At 45.9% G+C, this 12,284-nt stretch overlaps 1 protein-coding gene across 3 annotated transcripts; it reads left to right on the plus strand.

The window, feature by feature from the left end:
- Positions 1 to 455: 455 nt before the first annotated feature.
- On the plus strand, positions 456 to 6,688 carry Nabp1 (nucleic acid binding protein 1). Of its 3 annotated transcripts, none has more exons than XM_041668449.1 (6): positions 456 to 978; positions 1,229 to 1,367; positions 3,522 to 3,593; positions 4,309 to 4,384; positions 5,017 to 5,065; positions 5,922 to 6,688. In XM_041668449.1, the coding sequence occupies exons 1-6, from the start codon at positions 888 to 890 to the stop codon at positions 6,089 to 6,091; spliced, it is 597 nt and encodes a 198-aa protein (XP_041524383.1). In that variant the 5' UTR covers positions 456 to 887; the 3' UTR covers positions 6,092 to 6,688. The 3 variants fall into 3 exon arrangements, with proteins under 3 accessions (XP_041524383.1, XP_041524385.1, XP_041524384.1); XM_041668451.1 differs by lacking the exon at positions 456 to 978 and adding an exon at positions 1,795 to 1,880 and having other exon boundaries at positions 1,149 to 1,260; XM_041668450.1 differs by lacking the exon at positions 456 to 978 and adding an exon at positions 1,795 to 1,880 and having other exon boundaries at positions 1,150 to 1,367.
- Positions 6,689 to 12,284: the final 5,596 nt, after the last annotated feature.

Here is a 12,284-nt window from a genome sequence, read left to right on the forward strand (position 1 = left end):
CTTCGGGTGGGAAGTTCGGGCCTGGCTCCTCGGTCCCGCTCGCCCACTCTCCCGAGCCCTGTTTCCTTCTCAACCGCACACTTGCTCTACCCACGGGGTCCGAGACGGCATCGTTCCGCGGGATCGCGGTGCGAAAGGGCCAGGCCGGAGGACTGAAGTCCCCCGAGGGCAGGGACGAGAAGCCCACGCTCTGTGCGAGTGGCCAAACCCCAGGCTCGATCGAAACCCGGAAGACCTTTGCAAGCCGGCCGGGAAGAGGAGGGTGTGGCCGAGCGCCGGTCGCCGCGCAGGGGGCGTGGCTTGCGTGGCCGGGGCGGGGCTTAGAGCGGCCGCGCTGGGCCTGGGCGCCCCGAGCTTCCCCCGATAGGCGGGCTGGTGGGCGTGGCGACGTCGCGTGACGCCATAAAATGGGCGGAGCGAAGGAGTAATAAAGCCGGCCGGAGGGCGCGCTCGGCAGTCGCTGGCTGCGCGTTTGGTCGGCTGCTTTGCCGTTTTGCTGTCTCGGTCTCTTCCCGGAGCCTGAGCCCGAAGGGGCACGAGCGTGCGTGCGTGTGTTGTGCGAGGGACAGCGAGACTCGGGCCGGGCGGTCCCCGGCTGCCTCTTTCCCTTAGCCCAGGCGGCGGCAGTCCGCACCCTTGTTTGCTCACCGCCCACTCGGTGTGCGGAGTGCGTCGTCTTTTTGATTTTGGAACTTGTGAGCTGTTTTTTTTTTTTTTTTTTCCTTCCTTTTGGCTTGGTGCCTCCAGGGCTGGTCTCCCCGGCCCTTGCCTAACCGCTTCTGACCCCGGTCACCAGCCCCGTCCCAGGTTGCTCCCCCTCCCCCGGCTCTGCCCCTTGGCCCCGGAGGGTGGGAAGCTTTGCCCAGCGTAGCCGCACCTGCCTCAGTATGCTTGGGGTCAACGACCCTCCGCTTTTTATAAAAGACATTAAGGCCGGACTGAAAAACTTAAATGTCGTCTTTATTGTCCTGGAGATAGGTAAGTGGGGTCCGCAGCCCGCCCCACGCCCTCGAGCGCTCGGACTTCTTCCCGCCCCCCCCCCCCCCCCCCCCCCCCCCCGCCCGCACCCACACGTGCTCCCAGCCGCCCTAGGCCGGACTCGGCTCCTACCCCGGGACAGAAGCCAGTCCTGTACCGTGTCCTAGGAGGGTGAGGCAGCTGCCCCGAACGGCCTCGTTATCTAACACATCTCTTCCCCCCACCTTTGGATTTTTATAAATCTTCACAGGACGCGTGACCAAAACCAAAGACGGCCATGAAGTGAGATCCTGCAAAGTAGCTGATAGAACGGGCAGCATCACTATTTCTGTGTGGGATGAGATCGGAGGGCTCATACAGACCGGGGATATTATTCGGTTGACCAGAGGGTAGGTGTGCATAAATTGGGGTTAGGTGTGGGGTTGGCTGGGTTATGGGGTCCGTCCAGCCAAGTTCTCAAAGTTCTTAAGTTGCCTGGCTCTTCCATGGGCTACTTCAAGAAGCTCTGAACTGTTTTTGGTGGGCTAAGCGTATTTCAGGTACAAAACTAACTCCTCACCTCCAATTGGAAAGGTTCGTTGTTATTTTTTAGAAATACTGTGTGTGAGTTCGTGAGTCTTTTTAGGCTATTAAGACTGCACTGCCTTTATAATAGGTCCATACATTTGATACAGTGTCTTCCAAATCCTTCTCTTTTTAGTGCCTTGAAGTCCTGTCAACAGTTTTTGTTTAGGTGGTATGGGCATAAACTCAGTAGCTGGGAATTTTGCTCTTTTATCTTCCTTTTTTGGAAACAGTGTCTCCTGTATATTCCAGGTTGTTTTTGAACTTTAAGATGTCCAGGAGAAAGAGCTTGAACCTCTGACCTACCTGCCTCCACCGCCCAGGTGGTGGGATTACAGGCATGTACCCAAATGTCCTGGGGATGAGCCAGAGGCCTCCTGCATGCCAGGCAAGCATTCTGCCATCTGAGTCCTAGCTTGAACTTAACATTTTCTGTGGTCATATTTGTACTCAGGAAAGGTGAAGACCGTGTCTCAAATGATTGTGGAAATGATTTCTTCTGTGAGATCAATGTTCTTACCTCCTCCCCCAAACCCCCAAATACACAGCGAGTGGCAGAGGGTGTCTGATACCTTCAGGCCGTTTAGTTGGCTACAGAGGTGGAACACTGTTTTTCATCAACTTTTACTCTTTTCCCCAAATGTTAGTCTTAAGAAAAGGCCAGAAAAGAATCTTAGAAATCTGAAAGCCTACGTGATGAGAATTGTACTGATTTTATTGGTCACTACCAGGAAGATAGTTGGCAGTTGATGTTGGCTCAGAGAAGCCTTAAGTTCCCCGGGCAGGAGCTCTTGGACACTGTGGTGTAGGCCTTGCAGCCTTTTCAGGAAGTGAGGTAGAGTGTCATAAAAGCAGGAAGTGAGAGTCAGGACTCAGACATCTTATTCTCAAACACTGAGTCATTGTGACACGACATTACATCTTTGTCACTTCGGCCAAGAAGAATTCCTTCTTTGGAGGCTATGGTGAAGACCATAACAACCACAACAATAATGATAGCAGTAAATATCTATTATAGGCCATATTTAAGCCATGAGGTAACCTTGGTGGTTGAACAAAGAAACATTGAAAACCCAGACTTTGGTCTGATTCTGGAGGCGAGAGACATGGTGTTCTGGGGAAGCACACTGCTGCGCCTAAATTATCAGTAGTTGGCACAGGGGAGCTGCTTTGCTGTCAGTGAGGACTTGCTCTCATTGGTCAAGTTCTCCACATTATCTTTTAGAAGAAAATGTTACACTTTCTCGAACTGTTGGACTGCAGTTAAGATTATTTTAAAACACAGGCACCTCATTTCAGCAGAAGGGACGCTTGTAAGATCCTCTGCATTGCACGTTTAGAGGCAAACACGCATTTTCTACGCTCTGTAGACTTCTCCATGTGGAGCTCAGTTAAGGGGAAGAGGAAGGGAGAGGAAAGCCAGGCCACAGAGGAGTTAAAGTGGCTTCTGAGGAGGAGCTTCTGGCAGCGGAAATTGAGTGTCTGTGTTGAGTTCTTCCTGATTCAGCCTTCCCGGTCCGGTCAGCTCGCCTTCCTTTAGCTAGCCCCACGCCTGGCTTTCCAGTTCCTCCCGAGGCTGCGACAGGAAGTGGCTAGGGCTACTGGGTGACAGAGCAAGGTCAAGCCCAGCCTGCACAGCTTAGGGAGCTGTCTGAATATAAGGCTTTTATTAAAAACAGGATCTGGGAGCCCCTCGCTTAGTGGCTGGGTGCTTTCTGAGTGTATGGAAGGAAGGCCTGGGTTCAGTCTGAGGCAGTGCTCAACATTTTCTCCTAGGGTTATAGTTGAGATGATTACATCATAATGTGGCAGTAGAATTTTCTTTGTATCATTTCTCAGAAGAGTTACACGGGCTATATTTGACTCGACACGGTGGGTAGAAAGGTTGATTTGCACTTGTATCTAACACAGAAACACACTGGAAATGAAATAGAGCTCTACGTTCTTCTGAACACCCGATCTGTTTCCCCCGCCCCCAGGTATGCATCAATGTGGAAAGGATGCCTGACTCTTTATACTGGAAGGGGCGGTGAACTTCAAAAGATTGGAGAGTGAGTATTGGAATGCATCTCGTGTGACTGAGTTTCCAATAATGTCAGCAGAATAATTGGTGCAAACTCTAAACTGCCTCCTTAGCCTTGCACACTTGGTTCCTGCTGTAGGGAGGTCACTGGATTAAACCCGGTCAGTACTCAGGTGTGTTGAGAGCAGCCCCAGTGGGGCCGGCCCTTCCTTTAGTGTCCTGTGTTAGGGATTACAGGATCTGGCTAGATGTCAGGAGATGTTACAGTAGTGGAGATGAGCTCAGGGAAGAACCACAGGAAGTCACCCACTCACGGGTGGCTCGTCTTTGTCGGGGTCAATTTAAGACGGTTCCAGACGGGGTCTAGTTTCTTTTTAGAGTTGAAGAGCTGAGGAAACCCTTGTGTCAACAGGGTGCCAAGTTGTGATGTCAGTTACAGAAGCCCTGGGCTGACGTGTGGCTTGATAGCCAATTACCTGTCTTAGCCATGTAGAAGTTATTCTTTGCCTTTGATTCTTTTTGCAGATTCATGGTGAACAAGAGGGATTGTGAGAGAATCAAATAACTGGGTGTTAATTCGGGATATAGTTATTTAGGGGATTTTTTTTTATCACAAATTAATTGGATTAGCTTGCTAATGTTAAGGTAATTCTTTGACACTGAAGGTTTTCATTCTTGTAAGTGAAGGAGGTTATACAGAAAACGTTTGGGAATCATTCTACACGGCCTTTGCTTTGTTGCAGATTTTGTATGGTGTATTCAGAAGTGCCGAATTTCAGTGAGCCAAACCCAGATTACAGAGGGCAGCAGAACAAAACGGTAATTAATCCAAGTACATGGTATATTGTTATGATTGAGTTAATTCTGTCGGTAGGCTAAACCTCTGATGTCCAAACTGTGATGAAAGGAATTGTGAAACAATCTTGAGAGGATTTGGCTCAACAGATAGACTTCTTGCCAAGCATGCATGACGGCCTGGGCTCCGCCCCCCTGGGCTCCGCTCCCCAGTTCTTTACCAGACTGGCATGGTGGTACAGGCCTGAAGTCCTGTTTCTCAGGAGGTTGGAGATAGGAGGAAAGGTCAAACTCATCCTTAGCTACATGGCGAGTTTGAAGAGTTGGGGACTATGAGACCCTGGCTCGACAGAAGAAATCTCTAAAGTAGCTTTTATTCCATAGATTCTGTGAGTCCGTATGCTTTGTAACAATAGATGGAGGTGCTGTTTAGTATTTTGCAGAGTAAAGGTAATAATCAGGAAATACTGGGTGTAATAAAAGCTATTAAGAAGCTTGGGTAAGATTTCTGAATGCCTTAACATTGCATGGACTTAGACAAATCATTAAATATCGTGGAAAACCACTTTTGAAGCCTTAAAAGTAAAAAATATATATATAAATTTTCTACATGTGTTACTTCTGTCTTCATTTGCCGAACTTAAAACTTGTTTCAGGTGCAGAATGAGAAGGATAAAGCGAGTGTCAGTGCGTTTGGACCACTGGGTAAGACTTTGTCCATGTTTGTGATGATGTGCAAGCATTCCGGGAACTATGAAAAACGTACAGGGAAAATTCTAATTTTGTGTTAGATGGGAACTCTAGTGTTAGCAAGAACACTCAGATTAAGTGATTCTGCAGAAGTTAGAGGGTGCTTGTCCAGGCCAAGTGTTGAGCACCCTCTGTATTTAAACCCTGCTCTCTTGATTAGTAAGAAGACTATTTTTGGTAACCCTCAGACAGATCTTTTATTTTTCTGTGTTTACAAATGCATATGATGTAGTGGCTGTTTATAATCTGTGCAGAATTGCTAGGTCTTCTGGCGCACTGGGACCTGTCTAGGAAAATGGTGCTGTAGAGTAGCAGCTGGTGAGACAGAGCGGCCTTTCTCCCGCAGACCTCACCGGTGATTGCCGGAGCCTGTGTCTTTTGGGAAGCATCCTTCTGTGAATGGAGTTCATTAGGGCAGCTGAAGGCTTTTGTAACCAGCTCACCTTGTGGAAAATCTGTCTGCCAATAGTTTGATCACATTGGAACACTGTGTTTGAGTCAAGCCCTAGTTCTCAAAGAGTTCTCTGCCTCTCCTCTGATTTACATACAGGCAGTTAATGATTTTTTTATACTCTATTCCTAATTTTATTGCTCATTAGGTTTTCTTTCTTCTGTTCATTCAGTACCGAGGTCATGTATTTGGTAAAACAGAGGCCCAGAGCCCACTTTTTTCCTTATAGAATAAAAGTGTTTGTTTCCTGTGATATTTATAAGTTTCACTGTGTGTAAGACCTTAAATGATTGTGTTTCTGTAGCACAATATAGACCACTTCTGAAAATGATGCTAATTTTTTTTGAATTCTTATCGCAGGAAATGGTATCCAGACTGGCCCTGAATCAAGAGGATATCATCTTCCATATACTGGTAGAAGCAATGGCCGGGACCCCATCAATCCCCAGCTACCAGGAGCTCGTAGTAGTCAGACAGTCATGAGCACAATCAGTAATGCCAGGGATCCAAGGAGAGCCTTTAAAAGATGACCTGAACCAAAGAGACACATGTAGTTGCTAAACTACCTGCCCTACTTGAACACTTAGTGCACTTTTTCATTGCTAACTGTGAAAAGTTTGTCTCTTACGGGTTTCCTTGTATATTTTTGGTTTGTTAAGAATGGTTGGTTTTTACTGCAAGCGTTAAGCTGCTCGATTACATCCTTCCTATTGAAGAATAGGAACTCTGAAAGCAGGAACATTTATTTTTAGAGCCAGAACTTACTGGGCATCACTTGAAAACCTGTCCCTGTTTCAAGGGTGAGTTACTTAAGACACCAGCCTTATATAGCCATGGTGAGTCTTCTGCCATAGCATTTCATGGAAAATGTTCTTTTGTCTTAAACTGGGCTATGTCCAGCTGAAGTGATCTCCACCCCAGCCAGAAGCCTGACCAGTGCTGGCAGCAGTTTGAGTGCTTGTGACCCAGCCGTGACTGACTGCCTGGAGTGACTGGCCTGCGGTTAAGATTTGTCCAAGGACGAAATCATCCTACATTCTTGGTTAATTACCAGAGACCCAGATTCTTTATCGGAATTATGGAATAAAACGTGTAATATATAACAAGTTATCTTTAGAGGAAATCTGTTGAAGATAATGTTGTTACCATTTGTTACAAACATTGAAGAAAAGTTTACAGCGGAGTCCTTGAATGCTTTCTTTTTGAAACGACCATGTGGAGTATTGGTGGAACTGGAGGGAGTTACCACACTGCAGTAGCTGTAATCCTTCGGAGATAGGGTCTCCTGTAGCCGTGGCTGGGTGGGAACTCATAGACCAGGTGTGTCTCTGAACTCCAGAGCTTCCTGTCTCCCTCGCCCAGGTGTTGTGGTGAAGTTGTGCACCAGCACCCCTGGCTGGTCTTACTAAAAACAAAACACTTGTAGATAAATGACAGCCACGTGACGACCTATTACAGGTCATCGGGTAGAAGGAAAAACACTGGGATGGGCACGGCCTCTCTTCTAGAGGAGTGTGCATGCGCTTTAGTTTCCAAACCCAAATCACAGCCTCATAAGCGAGGATAAATGGCTTAAGAAGTATGTACCTCGATTGCAGATGGTAGGGTGGGGGCTGTGTGTCCTGATGTCTTGTTCTGTGAGGACACAGTCCGGTTCCCTGAAGCTGCCTTAGCTTTGGTCTGGCTGCTCCCCAGCTCTCCCCTCACCTCACACACGGTCCAATAACTAAGTTTCTATTCAGGTTCTGTAGCATTTCGGGACAGTCTGTGCCGGGGTTTGTTCTCATTCGTTTAACAGATTTTCAGTTTGCAATGTAGTAGGCTCCTCGTGGAGATTATTATAACAGTTGAGGAACTGCAGGGAATTCACCTATGGTTTATAGGTGCAGGGCCTTGATGTTATAGATAGTTGGTCATTTGTTCCTACGTTAATAATTATAGCTAATTTTATTTTGTGATTTTTTTTTATGATTTTTGTCTACACTGCTGAGTGCTTCAAAAAAAAGCTACCTAAGAGTAAAAGTAAGCTTGTGTTTTGTAATGACATGTTTTAAATAAAAATAATTTACAAGTTAATGTTGACACTTTAAGAGGTAGGAACAGCAGTACCTTTATGTGTGGGAAGACGTGGTGTTGAAGGTAATTCTAAAGAAGGATTTGAACTTTGACAGATTGAAGTATGGTAAGGTGTGGCTCGTTGGACCCTCCATTCTAACTGCATTCATTTTCTTCCAACCTGTGGTACCCAGGCAAGTCGTGATTAGGAAAAACAGTGAGGAGTTAGGATTTGGATGTAGGGAATGACAGTGACTTCCGGTAAATGATCAGTCGGATCTCCTATGGTCAGAATGTTAACAGAGGGAATACCAGGCTCCGTGCGGAAGTGTCTGTGTGCTCTGCGATACTGAGATTAAGTAGAACATGGCCTAAGATTTTCCTTATGAATGACGCTTCTCTCAGTAATTTGACATGTTCATGTGGTTTGATGTATTAACAAGTTTCTTTTTTCTTAAGGAACACTTCCAAAGCAAAGTGACATCCAAACAGTAGTGACTAATTGCCTTCCCAGTCTGCTTGGCTACCACTCGTCAGGAAGTGATGGAAGAAAGTGTCTGCCTTCCTCCTCTGACGCCGTCCGCCAGCCACCAGCGTTAATACACCTTTCAACAAGACCCAGTGGAACAAAAACCATTAGTGTAGAAACGTATTTCTAGGGTTGGGTCCCCATTGTTTCCAGGAGCAACAGTGTATGATCAGGCCAGCCTGTCCCTTTTGTCTGGCCATGTGCCCAGAGTTGCCACAAAGTGGTCCAAAACACTTAAAAGGTCCAAAGATGTCCAGATAGCCAAACACTCAAGTTTGCCTTCACAGAAGCACTTAACCAGCCCAGCTTTCCTATACCGTACCCACTCCTTGTTGGACTCTTTCTCCAGTCTTAGTGAGTGATTGCTTTTAGAATGTGGTTTGAAGGTTAACTCGCCATCTATATATTTTAAGCTGTGCAGTCCTGTAGTACAAACGAGCACCACAGTTTCCATTTACAGAGGCTCTGACGCGTGGTGCCGAAATGCTTTCCTTCTTGGGTGTCATTAGCATGCTGGCTGCTGGTGTGAAGCCAAGCTGTGCATGTGACTCTTGAGGTTCCAGCGATGACTGGGAAGCCCCGGAAGCAACAACACTTTTCCCAAACAAGCGTATGCCAAGCGCTAAGCTCACTGAGGCCCTCACCTGTGACTGCTGGAGGCTGATTCTTGTTAAGAGATGAGGGTCGGATGGTAGCAGTCATTTTCTGTTACAGGGACGGCAGGAGGGGGTTGAGGGCAGAGAGAACTGGCTAGTGAGGTCCTCACACCCCGAGGCCCTAGATGGGGGTTGTACTGGGAGCGGTTAAAGCAGTTCACAAAGCAGCTCTAATGATTAACACTTGAGGCATGCTTCTGCTGACGCCATATTGTGACCTTTGAAAACAGCCCATCACCCAAGGAAGAAGCTAGAAAATGGTTTTCTAGGCATATTTCTCTAGATGCCTTGAAGTTTGGTTTATTGAGAATATGCTAGAATTTGGATTCAAAGGCTATAGTCAGGTTTCTGAATGAACAAAGACCTGATAATTCTGAAGCCACAGAACACACTCAAAATCAATTCCATTAAGTTACTAACAAGAATTTGTGCACGATAACAGACCTGAAGAATTTTTTTTTCTTAACCTTTATGAGGTGTTCAGTGTAATAACATTTAACATTTCAGCCAATAGGTGTTGAAGTCCTTTGAAGAGTCAAGATAAACAACCCAAAACGTTAGGGTGTGCCCTGAGCATTGAGGGCGAGCTGACAGTTCACTGTTGACCTGTAGTATCTTAGATTCCACAGATGTATTAACACACACCGAGGGGCTATTGGCATGCTTAAAAAAAAACCCGTGCCTACCATTTCCAGATAAAGTTAAAGGTCATTGGTATTTAAAATTCATTCCCATCTGGATTCAAGCTAGGCTAGCTTTCTTGTTCACAGACTGACTGGAGTAACCTTGAATACATGTCAGGTAAAGCTCAGATAACATACATGGAGCTTCTCAGCGCTACGAACTGCCCTCTGACCTGGAAGGAAGCTTGGGTCGGGAAGACCCTGCATCAAACACTTGGACATCTTTGTCTCCTGTCCTTGCCCATCTCCCTTTCATAGTGACAGCGTGACTTTAGGATTGTTTTCTCATTTCTGTCTATGTAAATCTAGAATATAGAAATTGTATTGAACAGGGAAAGATGTATTTAGAAGGATGTTTCTCTAAAGCACAGACTGATGACGGCCTGAAACAAGCATTTCTGAATAGAGATCATTAGGCCCTCTACATAGGAATGCTGGAAATTGTAAATTCGGTTCAAACAGAATCCCTCAAATTACACCAAAGCTGAGCTCAGATCTTCCTGAGAGGAGTTTTTACTGTGGCTCAGGCTGGCCTAGAGCTGCCCAACTTAAGAATAAATCTCTACGGAGGAGTAGCATGGGCTCACTGACCTCTATCTAGTTAAAACTGACTTTTCCTCCCTGAAAAGAAGGTTAAAACTTAAAGCACATTTTTTTTTTAAAAGCTTTGCTCAGGAAGTGAATGTGGCATCTCAAACTCCTGTCACTCAGTGTGAAAAAATGAGTATAAAAACAGGCTCGGAGGCATTGACGTTACTGGGGATGCAGAGGACACACCATCTCCACCTTCAGGTCTCCGTCCCATCTTAAGCACAATTCCCACCCGAGTTTGGATATTTAGCCCTAAGACCAAGAATTCTGATCAGTTGGGCTACTTGAACAAAAACTGTCTGCGTTAGAATCATCTACTGGAGTTACTGAGTAGCATCTGTGAACAAATCTGCCTTAGCTAAGGTGAGAAGAGGGTCCACTATTCCATAGGGTAACAATTTTTATCTGCTTTATTCAGGAAATACATGACATTAAGAGGTAATCATAGTAAATAGGCAATAGAAAATTCCCTTTAAGCGGATCAAATATTGAACTGCCTCCAAGATACAGAAAAGCAAGATTGCCTGGGGCGGTGGTGGCGCACGCCTTTAATCCCAGCACTCGGGAGGCAGAGGCAGGCGGATCTCTGTGAGTTCAAGACCAGCCTGGTCTACAGAGCTAGTTCCAGGACAGGCTCCAAAGCTACAGAGAAACACTTCGAAAAAGAAAACAAAAGCAAGACCGCCAAGACTGTTTTTCAAGTTGTGTTTTACCTAATGTGTAGCTATGCATCCATCCTATGTGTGACCGGTGCCTGCGGAGGTTAGAAGGGCACCAGATACCCTGGAACTGCAGTTGGACATGGTTGTTGGCTGCCCTTTGGGTGCTGAGAACTGAACCCAGGTTTGCTGCAAGAGCAGCAAGTGCTCTTAACCACCGAGCCCTCTCTCCAGCCTTTCCTGGCAAGTCCTAGGATTAGTGAAAACCGCCACTAAAGATGCCTTTTGTTGAGAAGGAAGTAGAGCCTGAAGTTGCTCTTAGGAGCTAATCTATTACTCAGTGGTGTTTTATGACAAATGGCTGTCTCATGCCGTTGTATGAACTTTGCATATCAAAACTCACATGTCAGAATGTACCGTGAAAGCATGGTTTTGAGCAGAAGAGCTCTTGATTTGAGTCTTCCGTTTGCTATTTACCAAAGCCATGACACGAACCTAGCTTAGGACAGTGGGGCAGTCAAGCCCTCTGAGGAATCCGAGCCAATTTGTACAAAGCATCTCTATATCCAAGACTCAACAAACACAAAGGCCCTTATGGCTATAGGAAGTAAGACAAATGTTATCATTCCTCCATGCCATTTGGAAAGAATTCAGACAATATCCAACTGAATATTCAGAGATTTCCGTGAATTTAAAAAAAAGTTTTTTTTTTTTTTTTGGTTTTTCGAGACAGGGTTTCTCTGTGGTTTTGGAGCCTGTCCTGGAACTAGCTCTTGTAGACCAGGTCTCGAACTCACAGAGATCCGCCTGCCTCTGCCTCCCGAGTGCTGGGATTAAAGGCGTGCGCCACCACCGCCTGGCTAAAAAAATAAGTTTTTTTTTTTGGGGGGGTGGGGCGTATGCAGCCCAGACTGGCATTGAACTCTTGATCTTCCTTTCCCCTTCTACGGCATGAACGACCGTGTGCAGCTCCAGGGAATAAGTTTTAAGTTTTTGCACCTTTCCCTGGTATAGAAAAGCACTTACATCACTGATCCACTGCGACAAGACATAGGGTTGGACTTTCATTACAAAGATCTGACCAACTGGTCCAATGGACCAGGCTTCATTCTCCTCTGCCCAAAAGGGTCCCGGACCTACTTAGGAATGTGTAGTAGAAGAAGAACAAGAGGACCAGGTCAGTGGCTTGGGACAAGCAGCAGGCACAGTAGGAGGTGTTCCCACTCACAGGACACTACTGCTGTGCACTTGCACATAAAGTAATTTATGACAAAATATACAATACATTTTTCATCATTTTATAAGATGCTGAATTTTACAGACACCTGTTCTCACTACCTGCCTTTTGTCTTAGCATCTCATTTCTGTGTTTCACAGCCAATCCATCTGAATCTGTTTGGACAGTATTATTTTTCTTGATATTCCAACATGGCTATTCATTGGAATTTTCAAGTTTTAGTGTAAAATTTATATTCAATGAAATGTACCTATTTTAGGTGATCTTCATGGCTTTTTTAAAAAAAGTGCCTTACACTTAAAAAACCCTCTAG

Source organism: Microtus oregoni, unplaced genomic scaffold (assembly GCF_018167655.1).
Source record: "Microtus oregoni isolate MIOR12 unplaced genomic scaffold, Mior012 000018F_ref0000195, whole genome shotgun sequence".
Lineage (NCBI taxonomy): Eukaryota > Metazoa > Chordata > Mammalia > Rodentia > Cricetidae > Microtus > Microtus oregoni.